The 17972-nt window shown below is 36.9% G+C and overlaps 1 protein-coding gene across 2 annotated transcripts in view; it reads left to right on the forward strand.

The window, feature by feature from the left end:
* Positions 1–17972, forward strand: part of FAF1 (Fas associated factor 1) — a 502796-nt gene that overhangs the window by 371530 nt on the left and 113294 nt on the right. For both annotated transcript variants that reach the window (XM_055255394.2, XM_063627483.1), the window contains exon 13: positions 4786–4940. In XM_055255394.2, the coding sequence (XP_055111369.1) occupies positions 4786–4940 (155 nt within the window). The remainder of the gene's footprint in view (positions 1–4785; positions 4941–17972) is intronic.

Here is a 17972-nt window from a genome sequence, read left to right on the forward strand (position 1 = left end):
AATTATTTTATACTATAATTTTAAACACTGAAAAAAACTATGAACTACATTGTACCATTCCCAGAAATTGTCATATCAACTTTAAAAGCGTTGAACATGCAGATTATGGATATTCTGGTACTCAAAATGCAACCCTTTCTTTTTAGTTCATCAGCAAATATTTCCTTAGTATCTGCTCTCTGCCTGGCTTATTTTGAGACACAGCGCATTTCTTCCAGCTCTAATATTCTATGGTTCTGTGACACTAAGAGTCTAAATACAATAGCTACTGTAGCTCAAGGCCAAGTCACATTGGTTGCTGTCAGCTGGGCATTTCTTAAGCATCAACTTAGTACCTTAGCTCCTGGATTTGAATGTGAAGATTAGTGAGGCACCGAACTCAGAGACACAATAAGCATCCCAGACACTATTGCCAGTAGGAAAAATGAAGGAGCTGCTTAATCTTTAATACATTTTCATGGCCATTATTTCTCTTGAAATTGCTTTCAAACCCCTTTATTTTGCATGGATAGTTCAGGAATCTTCGTCCTAACAGCTACCTTTCATTGAGCACCTACTATGGGCCAGGCCTTGTAAATAGGTATTTAACCTACATTATCTGCGGTGCTTACAACAACCCATTTGCCCCATGGTCACACAGCTGCTAAATGGCAGAACTGGATTTAGAACAGAGCTCTCTGTTACTTTAAAGCTTGGAGACTTCCTTTTGCACTGTGTTACTAAAACTTAGATTACAGAGAGGGAATCAGAAGAATGTAGCTTGGTTGTTTGCCTTTGTGGTCCGCCAGACTTAGACCCTCTCTGCCAAATTAGAAAGGACAAATAAAATATATTCTTTTTAATTCCCCAATATTATCATTTGTTACATGGTACTACAATTAAACGTTTGCCTCTGCACATTCTTGCCCACAACTTTTTGAGGGTAAGGAAACTGTTTCATTCATCTTTATTATAGTCTCAATCCCTAATACATAGGTACTCTTTAAATGTTATTGAACTAAATTATTAATGGGCCAAAGGAAAAACTGGTTATAGTAATAGAAATCAAAACATTTTCTTACTCGTTTTCTGTGGTACTGCTTTTCTTCACGAAAGCAGTTTTCTGATTAGTTTGCCATTTCAACTCTTCCAGATTGGTTGATATGCTTAACCCAGTTCTCACTTTTTTGGCCTGTGCTTAATTGAGCTCAGTAAGATAATCAGAAATCTGAGTCTGGAGTCCATTTATCTGTGACTGTAATTTAATCAGATTTATATAGCCTAAATTTACTAGCACTTCCATACTATTGAGTCTTTATATTTTGCTTATTTATTGTTACAAAGCAGCAGAAAATTTTTTGTCGGAGAAAAGATTATTTTAAAATTATTAGTTTTCCTTTTGAAAGCTACTTTGGGGTACCCACAGCCTGAAGATCCTCTTGTTATACTCTTTTTATCATCTCCTTTCTCACATTCAGTCTAGAGCTTAAAGTGGGAATTTTTTTTTTTTAAGTGTGTTTTCCTGGCATCTCATGTTTAACAGTGTCAGGGGTTTGTGTCCCTGGAACGAAAACTGTTTCTCCAGAGTCTTTTTTCTCTCAGCTTCCAGTGAAAAGAGGGGCGAGGCGAGCCAGTCGCTTACCACAAAGCAGTGCCACCACAAAGGAAAGATTAAGGGTTTAGAGAGAGGTCAATGTGGGTTTTTCTCTAACTAAACACTTTCCTAAAGTTTCCTTGTGGAAAAATAATGAAGTCATCTCAGAGTTTTTAAAGAATTTTTATTTCTTTTTCACCGTCTGCATTCGCTTGTCTTCTCAGCATGGATGTTTAATCTTCCTAGGCTTTGTGAATTGGCCCAAATGAATAAGTGGTGAGCTGTCTCTCTAGGAGCTAGAGGCTTATTCTAAGGGCCTAATCACTGAGTAAACACATCTTTGCCCTCCCTCTCACAACTGCGATATAATAGTCGAGATTCTAGCACAGTAACCTGGATATTGCAGGGACCAATGCTTTGAAATGCAGAATGGTTGATCCTCCAAAACAGACAGTGCCTGATCTTCGCCTGCCTCTTTCTTCTATTTTAAATTAAATATTGCCAAAGAGATGCTGTTTTATTGCTTGATATTGTGCATTAGTGCCCTGGATTTCCAAGTTTAGTTTCAGTCAACACTGTCGGCTGCACTTATAGGGAACTCTGCATGTTGGGTTTCTTAGTAGCCTCTTCGGCACATGTGTGTTTGGTTTGGAAGAGCATTTAAATTAAATCAGTGAGATAGCAATGTAAATCACTAATCTCTTTCCCAAAGTCTAAATGTTCCATTGCAGTGTTCTTGAGAGAAATAGGCATTTTAAAGATTTAGCCATTGCCATTGTTTGGTTAGAAATATGCTGATTTAAAAGTGGACAGCTCTCTTGTTCCCAGTGTCTCATTAAATGTAGTTGCTGAGATACAATCAAGCTGAATTAGAGGTTGACATCCCTCTGTCTATTCAGTTAGAGAGCTCCTAAGAAGAAGAGCTCTGAATTTGTTAATGGTACCAGGTTCACGTTACTTTCCCTAAAGCATCAGAATTCTTGATTCATTTACTAAAACTGATTTTGCATTGCCACTGCTATTGGGTATCTTTTTTGCCAAGGGGCTGTGGCTTGTATCAGTGTTCTTGTTTCTTTCATCAAACAGGCTGGGACCCATGCTAGTTTAAAGATGCAAAGAAGACTGAAAGAGACCTCATTCTGTCTCTTGAGAAATTTAGTCTAGAGGGGAAACTGGTAAACAGTTACAATACTAATGGAAAGAGATAGAGGCCCAGGAAAGCAAGCTCTTAACTCTGCCTGAGGGAATCACGAAAGGTTTCATAGAGGCATTTGTTTTGAGCCTTATAGAATGAGTAGGAATTTACTAGATAAGTATCTCTCTAACAATGTATCTGATTACAAACTTCCTAGAAGCCTGATACTGTTCTCTGCAGACATCAACATAGATGAAGAAACCTTGAGTCTTTCTTGTTCACCATTTTATTGCCACTGCTTCCTGCTGAGCCTGACACAAAGAGTATTTCAACAAATGCTTGTTGAATGAATGAATAAATGAATTAACACATAGAAGCAGGGTGGGATCAGCTGAGCTACTTATACCCAGGAGTCCTGCCCTTATTCCCATTACAAGCTGTCTCTGAGTCTCAGTCCAAAGCAGTCTGGCATCTTCATGTTATATGAGTGCTTCCATAAGCCTTGACTACAGTGTGGTTGATTTCCCTGCTACCACTGTAGTATCGAGAAAAAAACACTTACTTGGACTTGGAGTTAGACAATCTGGGAGCCAATCCTCATTGTATTACTTACTAACTAGCTGGGACATTTGGGACAAGTCTGCTTTCTAAACCTCAGTTTCCTCATATGCTAATGGGGTTAAGGATGCTATTTTAAAGATTTATTCTGGAAATTAAAGTAGATAATGGTTGTGAAAGTAACAGTGTCTCCTATTCATAGTAGATGCTTTTAGAATCTTAATCTACCTAACTGTGGCTACCCTCATCTATTACGAAATTTACCTTTGAAGAAAATAATTTTAATGATGATTACTATTACTATTATTTGGATTCTTTATCTAGATAATTCCTAACATCAGATTTCATTAGCCTTTCATCAGCATGAGCCTTATATTTTTCTGTAAGTTTCCTTCTTTTGTTCGGAATCCCACACAGCAAATTTTTATTTGCTGTCATCACATTCTTACTTAACATGAAGGGAAAGATACTAAGCTTCCTTGAAATTTTCCTTTGACAGAATTTCAAAGATTGGTTTGTATGTTGTCTTTACCATAAAATTTTATCTTTCCTTTCCCTGGTAATTGTGAGTATTGTTAAACTCAGCTCTTCTTTGAGGTAGTACCAAGAAGTTAGTCAACAATTTAAGCTCTTTAATCATTATATAGTCATAGTTGGTGAAGCTAACATGTTGCAAACCATCAGTGGCTACTTATACCCATTGTTTTTATTATATTTATTACCTTGTTCAATTTCAGTTTTTAGTTTTAATTATTGCACTGAGTAACTATGACAGAAGACACATTTAAGAGACCAAATGTCATTTATTGAAAGCAACTTTTATTATGGCAAAAGGAAAAGAATTAATTTTCTATATGAAAAGCCACAGTGGACATTTTCTGAAATATAAACTAGAAAGAATGCATGTGAACTGAATATTTTTCTGTCTCTTCAAATGGCGATTATATGTTACATGCTGATAAATAAGGGCTTAATATGAGAATATATTAAGGACTTTAAAATTATCTATAGAACAAAAAGAAAACTTCATTTCAGACCTTTTCCTTTCAAATGGAGGAGACTATCCATTGTTCCGATTAAAACCATAAAAAATATGTAAGAGGAATTTTATCATTCTGTTTTAAAGAATATTTTTTCTCTGTATTGTTGAACAGTTCAAAGTTAATATTTCTCTTTACATATATCTATTAAATGAAAAGAATAGTAAATCCATTTCCTTTAAGCAAAATACAATTCTTTTGCAACTTCATTTGAGATAGGCTTGCACATGTCGACAGAAATCTGCAATAGCAGTCTGCAAAATTAGATATAATCATCCCAGCCTTTTTAAAGTGTAAGGAAGTAAAATTTTTTGATATTTTAGATGCTTTAGGAACTCCAAAATGTACAGTACTCTTTTAGGGAGTAGCATTTAATTTTTGTCTTTGCTGTTCATATAGACTAATTATGCCTCTCTAAAATTTAAGAAATCTTACATTAGTGGATATTTTAATTGATCAGATTTTTCTCCCCTTTTCAGAGAAAGCTTCTTGCTATCTACCTCCACCATGATGAAAGTGTGTTAACCAACGTGTTCTGCTCACAAATGCTTTGTGCTGAATCCATTGTTTCTTATCTGAGTCAAAATTTTATAACCTGGGCTTGGGATCTAACAAAGGACTCCAACAGAGCAAGGTAATACTGTTGTTCACAAGCTGTAAGTTGGGCTTCTATTAAAAAAAAAATCATTGTGTTTGTCATCATCATAAACATTTCTCGTCCTCAGCATTAAACTCTCTACCATTGCATTTCATTAGACAAAAGCTGCTCGTTGCAGCTAATGCATGCAGTTATTTGCAATTGTGAAAATATGCCTTAACTTATAAAAACTTTTTAAATTCAAGAATAACCTGAAAACAAAAATGCATTTCTCATCTTATTTTTGCAGTGCAACAGACATTTCTAATGTTTTTGAACTTTTAGAGAAACCTGATGTTTTTAATGATGTTCAGAAAAGGCAAAACAAGTCTAATATATAATCCTAGTAGTAAGTTTATTTTTTAATAACTTCAGTGAAGAAGGCAGGACTTTCTGCACAAGTCCAGTGGAGTTGGTAATAGCTTAACTCTAGCATATGCTAATTGATGTAATCGCTTTATTGCACACATTCTTTTGCACACAGCCAACAATACATTCATATTCTCAATAGGGAAAAAAAATTCCTTTCCTAGTTGTCAGGATGAGTTTACTTAGTTTGTTAATCATAGTATCTGCAAGTGATTAACAATTCTTCATATTTTGCCTATTTCAGTTTCCCACCTGAAATATATTTCATCATGTTTAGTTACACATGTGGCCGTAACATCCCATGATGCTACTTTGGGTGTGTTAACACAATCATAATCGCAGGCTGCTGGTTTATGAACAGGGAGATTAAATTAATTCATTTCAAGGCAAGCATATTTTAGTTACCTAATTTAAACGATTATAGAACAATTAGAAACCATCTGATTTGTCTTTTTGTTATTTTATGGCTCACTGAATTTTTGATCATCATTCAAACTTTGTTTTATTTAATCTGAATCAGAAAAGAACATGATTCTTTCCTTAAATGTGAGGCAAAATAATGTTGAAGCTATTTCATAATCTAATACTTCATTTCTTTAAGCAAATGGTTAGGAAATTTCATGAGATGACTTCGTTTTGCCTTGGAAATGTTCCCTGTTATACATAAATAAAGAATCTTTAGCACCTGTATTTGTTTAAATTAAATCAGGTTATTATTCACACTCAGTTAAAGGTGATGAAAAGCAGTGCCAAAAACAGATAAAAATGCCACATCGAAGGTCTTTCATGAGGCAAAATACAGAGACTGGAGACCTGGCTAAATCTTTTGCCATTCACTGGCAGTGAGGAATCTCCTCCTTTCCTTTTATCCACAACTTGATGGAGAAGGAAACACTATTTCTAAACCATCTGTAGTGGCTAAGTTCAGTGGGCTACCTGCTGTTATTTTGTTCTATCCTCCATTTAATTCCTTAGTTCCTTTTATTTTACAATGACAAAAAATTGCAGTGTAGTTTCTTTTGAAAAACAGTGTTTGAGGGTTTTTTTTTTATGACTGGCAATCAACAGCCATGTAATTGCTTTGTTATGTTTTACTAAAGAAGTCTGTTAAGTAGCACAACTTTGATACACTAGTAATAAGAGTTTGCAGGTTACAGAGACACCTGTGGTGACCAAAGCGACAGAAGCTGCTTATTAGAAAGAGCCAGTACAGCTGTGTCCTATTAACTCCTTATGACACTTTTTTAAAAACACTAAATAAAGGTGTTGTTTAAGGCTTTAGAGCTATTTCTCAGTGAACTGCAGGACTGACTGTTAAGTATGATAGGATATTTCAGTCTACATTTTGAATTAAGTAACTGTCATGAAAATTTGTAAAAGGTAATATTAAAGACTGAAAATAGGAACATCTAGGAATTCAATTTAATAAACATTTATAGGAACCACAAATGGGGCAGTAGGGGAATGGAATGATTTCTATAATTTAAGATACTTGGCATCCTTATTCAAAATCTATTAATAGTTCTTCTATATTACAAATTTAAAAGATATTATATTTCTCTATATTAAAGTAACAAAAGATAATTACTGGGTACTGAGTTTAATACCTGGTTGATGAAATAATCTGTAAAACAAACACCCATGACACCAATTTACCTGTGTAACAAACCTTCACATGTACCCTCCAAACGTAAAAGTTTTTTTTAAATGTCAAAAAATTAAAAAGCAAGTAATAAAAAAAAGTAACAAAATTACATAGCTACTTTTGATCCATCGTTATTACTGTTAAGGCAAATGGGAAAATACACATTTTATAAACACAAGGTGAAAATTCATTAGAATGACATATTCCCAAAAAAGGGATTGACTTTGACATATGAAACTGTAAGATAATTAATTAGGCTGGTTTATTGCTCAAAAAAAGGGTTTAACTTAACCACAATTTTCTTGCCACCTATCATATCACAGATTCATCTAAATAAAATTGTCTAATTGGGTTTCCTACTGTATTATCTTTCTTGGATTTTTACACCACATTTATCCAGAGGTGTTTATCATGAAAACTGATTGCATCACTCATTAGATGCTTTTAACTTTGAGTAACAAAACCTGAAGCTTTCACTCTCAATTCAGTAGATGACTGCTTGCACTAATATTTATTGATCCATGGGGTACATGTCAAAAGGTGTTATGACATCATTTGCATATTGTTAGCAAGCTGAAATGGAGATATATTAATATATGGAAATACAGAAGAGATTTCTAGGCATCACAAGTAAGATTGTTGTTGTGGGCTTCCTTTTAACTGTTACTTCTTTATGATAGATGTACGTTTGGAAACAAAGTCCAGGTTAATAGCTTTCCTGGTCTCATATCTGGTTAACCTAGTTCAGACAGGCCATAAAAATTTAGAAAGTCCTGGACCTGTAAGCTATTTGGATGTTTTCTTAGTGGTTTCCTAGGACTACCATCTGATATTATAGCTGAGGATGTTGATATCCAAGATGGGAAGAGACTTGCCAAGCAGATATACTTTTGCTTAAGGATTACTCTGATTAAGCCTATAGAGGCATTAGTTCTTCAATCACAGTTTACTATGGATCTCTCATGTATATAGGAGGTAAGTGAAGGATATTAAACTAAGTGAATGCTTTGATGAAGTCACCAGAATATGAGTATCACTTGCTATTATAAATTAAATTTCCTAATTTCTCTAACAAATTGGAATAAAAAAAGAAACATTTTTGTAGAATGTCATAACCCCTGTGATGTTGATGATTTGGGTTTTTACACCTCTTAAATAATTCTAATAACCTTCTTTCTTAGTTGAATACTTAGATTTTCCAGCCCACTGTGTATAAAATATGTTGGAATAATTCTTAGGTTGATCTTAGAACATTCCAAATATGAACTGAGACATGAAACTTTAGCTGTAATGATTAATGTCTGTCATCTCCCCTACTCAATTGTGATCTCCTGGAAGGGCTTATTCATTTTGTTGGTTTCAGTAAACAAGGCACTTTTTTAAATTCTAGGAAAAAGAAACCCAGAAAGCATTTAGCAAATAAATGTATGCATTTATTTCCATCTAAGAATGTTGCTTATAATTTCAATATTGCATATCTAAATAGAAGGTTTTTTCCTTGGAAAATATTGTACAATCTTTTGGGCCACCATGTCTAGTTGGATTTCAGAGCCATTCTTAAAACAGTGACAGGAAGCCCTTGGTAGTCTTGAGAAGTGCTAAAGGTATAATTTCTTTTTTTTTTTTTTAAGAGACAAGGTCTCGTTATGTTGCCCTGGCTGGAGTGTATAATCATAGTGCACTGCAGCCTGAAACTCCTGGCCTCAAGCAATCCTCCTGTCTCAGCCTTCCGAGTAGCTAGGACTACAGGTGTGGGACACCATGCCCTGTTCTAATTTCTTAAATATTGGTTTGACCAGTGATTCTGATGGAAATAGTCGGATGTACCTGTAAAAGAAAAAGCTAAAAACAGATAGGTAATAGTAAACAAGAAGATCCTGCAAATCACTTTGTAGTTATGCAGGATCGGTTCCAGGACCTCCTGCAGATACCAAAATCCACAGATACTCAAGTCCCTGATAGAAAATGGCATAGTATTTACGTATAACCCATGCACATCCTCCCATCTACTTTAAGTCGTCTCTAGATTACTTATAATACCTAATACAGTGTAAGTGCTGTGTAAATAGTTGTTATACTGTATTGTTTAGGTAAAATGACAAGAAAAAAGTGTACATGTTCAGTATAGACACAATTTTTTTCTGAATATTTTTGATACTTGGCTAGTTGAATCAACAGATGCAGAGCCAACAGATGCACAAGACCAACTGTGTTTCTTATGTTTGTTCATTGAGTAAACACTGAATATTTAATATGAACCAGGAATGGTGCTGTCATCTGAGAATGAAAGGTGGAACAAGACACAATCCTAACCCTCAAAACACTCATAGTCTAGTAGGCAAAACAGACATAGAGCTAATATATAATATGAGGTATGCACAAAGTACTTTAGGAGTATAGATGAACTTTATACTGAGTTGCTGTACCCAAGGGGGTCAAAGAGGGACTTGAAAGAGATGATACACAGAAAGATGAAGTTAGAACTTTACTCTTTCTATTTAGAGATTTTTATATTACCGTAGTAGCATTCCTAGTCTTTTGGGTGGCAGATTTTGCTGTTCTTTACTAAAGGGCATTGGTGTTTAAAACCTCATAATTACATATGGGGAACAAAGGGTCAGTGGTTGAAATAATTGAGGACAGAAGGAATAGAGGGAGCCGGCCAGCTAATATAATCCTCTATAATCTGAACCAGATTGAGAATTAAAGTCAACCAGCCAACATGGACAAATCCAAAGAAGATGTTTTGTTAATGATTCATCCAGCATTGACATATGTCTACAGGCAGACAGTGAAGCAGGGATAAGATTTTTTTTTGATATGTAACATGTAGAAAACCATCATAGATTTAACTAATACAATAAAAATATTGCTAGTACAATGTGTTCTTAATGAATGAGTGCTTAGCTATGAAAGAATAATTTCTTAAAATTCAGGACAAGTATCACTTCCGGGAAGTCTTGCCTCGCCCCATCCTTCTCTTGCCTCAGTCAGGGTTAAAATGCATATTCTGTATGCTCCCATAGTATATCTATACTAACTTGTACTAATAGCACTCATTACATTGTATGGTCATTTTCTATCTCCCTGCTAGGTTGTCAGCTCCCTGAGGGAGCTATGTCTGTAATCCCATTGCTTTACACAACTTCCTTCCTTCCTTCCTTCCGTCCGTCTGTCTGTCCGTCCTAGATTTCATCTTGCTCTGTTACCCAGGCTGGAGTGCGGTGGCGTGATCTCGGCTCACTGCAACCTCCACTTCCCAGGTTCAAGCTATTCTTCTGCCTCACCCTCCCGAGTAGCTGGAACTACAGGTGCGTGCCACCACGCCCAGCTAATTTTTGTATTTTTAGTAGAGATGGGGTTTCACCATACTGGCCAGGCTGGTCTAAAACTCCTGACCTCATGATCCACCCGCCTCGGCCTCCCAAAGTTCTGGGATTACAGGCATGAGCCCCTGCGCCCGGCCACAACTACCTTTTAAAGAGTAAGTACTATATTGATAATAAACAAATAATCTCTAATAGGCTTATTGAAAAATAACAAGAGAGTACCAGTTTGGGTAATGGCAAGAATATTGGAAATACAGCTACATTCCTCTAATTGTGTGATCTTCCCCTGTAGCCACTAATGGTACTAATATATGGTACTAAAGCCTTCATTCTCCTTACAGAATGAACTAAAAATGTTCAGATTGGATACTTGGTCTTCTGCTGGCATTGTAGGGTCCCAGAATGTCATGGTGTATGCTCATGTGCCTCAGGTGCTCCCAGGCCACCTGGAAAGTGGCTTGAATTCCAACCCAGATGAGTTCATCCTGGTTCTAGAGTTTCTTCCCCAGACTTCACCAAACCTGTGTGATACCCCAGAAGTAATTGGCCTCCCGAATTGGGCCATTCTGGGATGGTACTGAACCTTCTACAATGGTGGGAGAACTGATTCAACATGTCCCTAGGCCTGGAGTGCTAGAGTGGCTACATGGTGGAAGAGACCAAGCATTCAGGCATGTTCTATTAGAACACCATCAGAATTAACCATAAATAGTACTATGTAAAGCACCAGCATAGTAAGTATTAATCTGTTTCCCTCTATAAAGGCTGTGCCCTCCAGGCTGAGCTGTGGATTCTTGGCTGAAGTTGCTTCATCAAGGAAAGCCACATCACGTATGTGACACAATGAACCACCAGTATTAACCAGTAATAAGTGGGTTAGTGGGTGTCTCTTATTCTGAATAGGAGGGTCCACAAAGCAAATATAGGTGCTGGTTTAGATTATCTAATTCTAGAACACTTAGAATCAAACATTGAATTTGACTGGAATAGTGCCAACTGGGTAATCAGCTGGCTATGAGTGCTGGAAAATGAATTGCTTATGTAAGTACCTGAGATTAAAATGTTTTGCACATCAGTGTACATGCTACTAAGTGTTAAATCAGGTATTGCACACTATTTCTAAGCAGTGTTCAGAGTAGCTGTAAACAGTTCCCCAGGAGTTGCCAGTACTGCTTGGGTTACACAGGTTGCTTGTGACATACACATAGCATTGTATTAAATTTTGTACACACATTTAATACCAATATTCACAGACAGAATTCTGTGCCTGTCAGTATTAGCTTTTGAACTTAATGCCCTTGGGTGTGGTATTTCGGGTCACTGCAAACTTCCGGTGCTGTGCTGACAGGTACTTGTTAGGCTTAATATTCAAGTGATAGTTTTCCACATTACTTAATCTTTGGCAAGAGTTAATTGACTTAAAGCACTTATTATCAGTAAGCTGTCTTCACATGTACTTTCCATCTCAGTAATTAGCCATATTCACAGTGGCTTACCCTTAATTCCAGACTACTCAGTGGTTCATGCCTGGCTGAAGCCTTGCTGACCATGTTACTCTAACCCTACACTTCCATTTGATCCGGCAAATATAGCCCAGGTGTGGAGTCTGCATGGGAGACACAGGAGTATTAATTTCCAGCTGCTACCCTAGGTACAAATATGGATTCTGCAGAGGTAGCTGATAAAACAGATGAACATGTTGTGGTCAGGGTACTAAGACTTCAGGAGAGCCTTCATGCCAGATTTCCATATAATTTTCCCCGAACTTCTTTATTCCCATTGTGCAACATTTTCCTTCCAGTACTTTTAAAGGAAGTGTATTGCCATCCTAAACATCCCAGGTCAAGGGCTTAATTAATGCTTTAAAATGAAGGTTCCAAAACACCAGGAGAGTTTGTCACTTTCTCCCTGGTTTGTTTTGTGAAGAGGGAGGAGAGAAGGTGAGGAGGAACCCCTCCTGTTCCATGATTACATCCTACCCACTCATTTTCTCCTTTTCTCTTCTGCTTTTGATTTTTAGTGGCGGTCTTAACAGAATGTCAAGATCAATTTGCAGCATGGTTTAACTCAAGGTTTGCGTTCTGCCAGCAGCAATTGTCCCTGCAAACAATGCCATGTGTTCTTGTAACTTCAGAAGCTTTTAGAGGGATCATGGCAAGGGCAGCATCTAATGACTTTATTAGTGTAGGGTTTCAAAATGGGCTCAGTAATTGTTCATATCTCTTTGTCAGCAAGTCATAATTACTGCTCAGCATTGTCCAAGGGTACACTTGTGAATAGTTTCCTAATAGTACTGAAAGGAAAGGAAAGGGGGAATGGATAAAAGTGATGGCCACTTACAATTGAGAATAAGCCAGTCTCTGTATAGTTGATGGCTAAACTGTTTATAGTACATTCAACATTCTTAAAACAGATTATCCTTTTTTTTTTTTTTTTTGAGCCGGAGTCTCGCTCTGTTGCCTAGGCTGGAGTGCACTGGCGTGATCTTGGCTCACTACAAACCCCACCTCCTGGGTTCAAGCAATTCTCCTGTCTCAGCCTCCCAAGTAGCTGGGGCTACAGGCACTTGCCACCATGCCTGGCTAATTTTTGTATTTTTAGTAGAGATGGGGTTTCACCTTGTTGGTCAGGCTGATCTCGAACCCCTGACCTCAGGTGATCCACCTGCATTGGCCTCTCAAAGTGCTGGGATTACAGGCATGAGCCACCTTGTCCGGCCAAAATAGATTATCCTTTTAAAAATGTTCTTTGAGATAATTTAAAATTACCAATTTACGAGCCTTTTTTACTCTGATTTGGATACTTCCCACACTCCTACCTAGTACTACAGTTATAACTGCCTGGTTGCACATGCATTGTATTTGAATCAAAGCATTTGTTTTTAAAAACGAGACCATTTTCCTCTGCACTAATCTAATTAATGCTATTCAGGAAATATGCATTTAACTCAGATACAGTTGTCAATAAACAGCCTATGAAAACTGTTGTTAGAAGCTGAGATACAAAGGTGATATTATTGGCAAGTCATTCCAAAAGAATAACATTTTAAGTTTCTATCAAATTCTATTTTTATCACGCACTAGATCTTTCTTCAAGTCTGTTGGTGTTCTCCTTGGTCATCTCCCAATTACTCTGTGTTTTGAATATTTTTTGAATATTCTAGGTATCTTGATTATGAGAGTCACAGAATTAAAAGAATCATCACTGTCTCAAGATGAAGTTGAGGTTAATTCCAAACCTTTCCCTGTTTGTGATGTGTTGCTGAATCCTTCCCCATTCTGTAACCCGTCCCCCCACCCCACCAGTGTACTCATGTATAGTTATATGCAAATAGTTACTCTCAGTAGCTGGTTATGCTTGTATTATAGAACATACAGTTTTTATATTGATATAAAACATGAGTAATCTAATGAAACAAATTCCAAAAATAAGATAAATGTCTTCTTCTAAAAATAAGATAAATATCTTCTTCTAAAAATAAGATAAATATCTTCTTCTAAAAATAAGATATTTGGGCTGGGTGTGGCAGCTCACACCTGTAATCCCAGTGCTTTGGGAGGCTGAGGCAGGTGGATCATTTAAGGCAAGGAGTTCAAGACCAGCCTGGCCAACATAGTGAAACCCTGTCTGTACTAAAAATACAAAAACTAGCCTGGCATGGTGGCACATGCCTATAGTCCCAGATACTTGGGAGGCTGCTTGAGCCCAGGAGGCAGAGGTTGCAGTGAGCCGAGATTGCACCACTGCACTCCAGCCTGGGCAACAGAGCAAGACCCTGTATCTAAATAAATAAATAAATAAATAAATAAGATATTTATAAAGTGAAATATCTTAAATATGTATATGCCATCATGTATTTTGCTTTTCTTCTTGCCTGAAATTAAAAAGGTCTGAAAAGATTTGTTTCCTTAACTGCTCTCATTAATAATTTTTATATTGATGATATTTCAGCAGACTTTTTACTAAATCATATCACCTATGCCATTGAAATTGGTAGCACATTTCTCCTCTTCTATAAATACTGATAGTAAAATAGTCAGAGAAATTATAAAAGAAACATGTTAGTTCAGTGATATGAAACCACATAAGTAATTTGGTTCCTCTGACATATTTTACAGTGTTTGTCAGTCTACATAGATGCTAAAAGATATTTTAAAGCCCAACAATCTTAGTGTTCTAATCTGTAAATATACCACCAAAAAAAGGAAAGTTTCTGTTAGTCTGGAATTGGAGAGTAAGGTGGAATCCTGTTTCTGATGTGTTCAGGTAATTATTAAAGAATAGATTGGGTGTCCTTTCCTCAAGCATATGTTTGTGTCTCTCTACTTAATAGCATTAGGGTAATAGAGGAGTGACAGATAGTTTTATATTATTCAAAACAGAGTTAACTATAAAGACTTTTTAAAAGCCGTTTGACAGTTTATCTACTGTTGGCTGACTCAGTCTGTAGCTACAGCAACAATTTAAGAATCCTAAATAGATTGCTTTCATGTGCTTTTTTCCCCCTCGATACATGATCAGCACCAAGAAAGTCCTTTTCAGCAAATACTTTTCTACACACCTCAGCTAAGGAAAGAATGAGGCAAGGTTATGTGAAAAATTAAAAAGCCTTGATTGCCGTACCTCAAATCTGAGAAGTTACATAGCCCAGTCCCAGTAATAAATGAACTACTGGATTCTCTGAGCAGCTCTCAAATAATTTACTGTCTCAGCAACAAATTTTATTATGTGGCTATTAGGAAAGCTATGTATTAACTTGTTAATTCTTGAAGCAGACTTGTATACATTAAAATGTGTCAGTTGCTGTTCTTTGTTTTTCTTTTTTTTTGAAATTTTATTATTATTATACTTTAAGTTTTAGGGTACATGTGCACAATGTGTGGGTTTGTTACATATGTATACATGTGCCATGTTGGTGTGCTGCACCCATTAACTCGTCATTTAGCATTAGGTATATCTCCTAATGCTCTCCCTCCCCCCTCCCCCCACCCCACAACAGTCCCCGGAGTGTGATGTTCCCCTTCCTGTATCCATGAGTTCTCATTGTTCAATTCCCACCTATGAGTGAGAACATGCGGTGTTTGGTTTTTTGTCCTTGCAATAGTTTACTGAGAATGATGGTTTCCAGTTTCATCCATGTCCCTACAAAGGATGTGAACTCATCATTTTTTATGGCTGCATGGTATTCCATGGTGTATATGTGCCACATTTTCTTAATCCAGTCTATCGTTGTTGGACATTTGGGTTGTTTCCAAGTCTTTGCTATTGTGAATAGTGCCGCAATAAACATACGTGTGCATGTGTCTTTATAGCAGCATGATTTATAGTCCTTCTGGACTATATCCCAGTTATGGGATAGCTGGGTCAAATGGTATTTCTAGTTCGAGATCCCTGAGGAATCGCCACACTGACTTCCACAATTATTGAACTAGTTTACAGTCCCACCAACAGTGTAAAAGTGTTCCTATTTCTCCACATCCTCTCCAGCACCTGTTGTTTCCTGACTTTTTAATGATGGCCATTCTAACTGGTGTGAAATGGTATCTCATTGTGGTTTTGATTTGCATTTCTCTGATGGCCAGTGATGATGAGCATTTTTTCATGTGTTTTTTGGCTGCATAAATGTCTTCTTTTGAGAAGTGTCTGTTCATGTCCTTTGCCCACTTTTTGGTGGGGTTGTTTGTTTTTTTCTTGTAAATGTGTTTGAGTTCATTGTAGATTCTGGATATTAGCCCTTTGTCAGATGAGTAGGTTGTGAAAATTTTCTCCCATTTTGTAGGTTGCCTGTTCACTCTGATGGTAGTTTCTTTTGCTATGCAGAAGCTCTTTAGTTTAATTAGATCCCATTTGTCAATTTTGGCTTTTGTTGCCATTGCTTTTGGTGTTTTAGACATGAAGCCCTTGCCCATGCCTATGTCCTGAATGGTATTGTCTAGGTTTTCTTCCAGTTGCTGTTCTTAAAGAAAACTGATTTTCTATGTTATGTTATGTTATGTTATGTTATGTTATGTTATGTTATGTTATGTTATATCATGTCATGTTTGAGACAGGGGTCTTGCTCTGGTGCCCAGGCTGAAATGCAGTGGCACAGTCTCAACTTACTGCAGCCTCAACCTGCTAGGCTCAAGCAGTCCTCCCACCTCAGCCTCCCAAGTAGCTGGGACTACAGGTGTGCACCACCACATCCAGCTAATTTTTGTATCTTTTTGTAGAGATGGGGTCTCACCATGTCGCCAAGGCTGGTCTCAAATTCCTGAGCTCATGCAATCTGTCCACCTCAGCCTCCCAAAGTGCTGGGATTACAGGCATAAGCCACTCTGCCTGGCCAATTTTCTTTTTAAATTTCAATAGATTTAGGGGTACAAGTGGTTTTTAGTTACATGGATGAATTGTATAGTGGTGAAATCTGGGTTTTTAGTATACCCGTCTTTCAAATAGTGTACATTGTACCCAATAGGTAATTTTTCATTCCTTACCTCCTTCCTACTTTCCCCCTTCTGAGTCTTCAGTGTCCCTTATACCTCTCTATAGGCCCCTGCATAACCATAGTTAGCTTCCACTTGTGAGAACATGATGACCTCCAGTTTCATCCAAGTTGTTGCAGAAGACCTTATTCTTTTTTTTTTGAGACAGAGTCTTGCTCTTTCACCCAGGCTGGAGTGCAGTGGTGCGATCTTGGCTCACTGCAAGCTCCACCTCCTGGGTTCACGCCAGTCTCCTGCCTCAGCCTCCCTAGTAGCTGGGACTACAGGCGCCCGCCACCAAGCCCGGCTAATTTTTTGTGTATTTTTAGTAGGACAGGGTTTCACTGAAGACCTTACTCTTTTTTGTAGCTGAGTTGTATTCCATTACATATACACACTATATATATATATATATATATATATATATACCATATATATAATATATACACATACCATATATACACATACCATATATATACACCATGTATATATACACACACCTAATTTATATATGTATATATGTATACATACTACATTTTCTTTATCCACTCATTGGTTAATGGGTACTTAGGTTGATTCCCTATCTTTGCCATTGTGAATTGTGCTGCAATAAACATATGCATGCAGGTATCTTTTTGATATAATGACTTTTTTCCTTTGGGTACTCAGTAGTGGGATTGCTGAATCAAATGGTAGATCTACTTTTAGTTCTTAGAGGAATCTGAATACTGTTTTTCATAGAGGTTGTACTAATTTACATTCCCACCAACAGTGTGTAAGAGTTCCTTTTTACTGCATCTGTGTCAACATCTATTATTTTTTGACTTCTTAATAATGGCTGTTCTGATTGGTGTAAGGTGGTATCTCGTGGTTTTAATTTGCATTTCCCTGATGGTTAGTGATATTGAGCATTATTTCATGTTTGTTGGCCATTTGTATATCTTCTTTTGAAAAATGTCTGTTCATGTTGTTTCCCTAGTGTTTAATGTGATTATTTGTTTTTTTCTGGCTGATTTGTTTGAGTTCCTTGTAGATTCTTGATAGTAATCCTTTGTCGGATGTATTTTCTCCCATTCTTTTGCTATGCAGAAGCTTTTTAGAAGGGTTTTATTTTGTGTGTGTGTGTGTGTGTGTGTCAGGGTCCCTGTGTGTGTGTATGTGTGTGTGTGTCTCGCTCTGTCACCTGGGCTGGAATGCAGTGGCACGATCTCAACTCACTGCA

Source organism: Symphalangus syndactylus, chromosome 12 (assembly GCF_028878055.3).
Source record: "Symphalangus syndactylus isolate Jambi chromosome 12, NHGRI_mSymSyn1-v2.1_pri, whole genome shotgun sequence".
NCBI lineage: Eukaryota > Metazoa > Chordata > Mammalia > Primates > Hylobatidae > Symphalangus > Symphalangus syndactylus.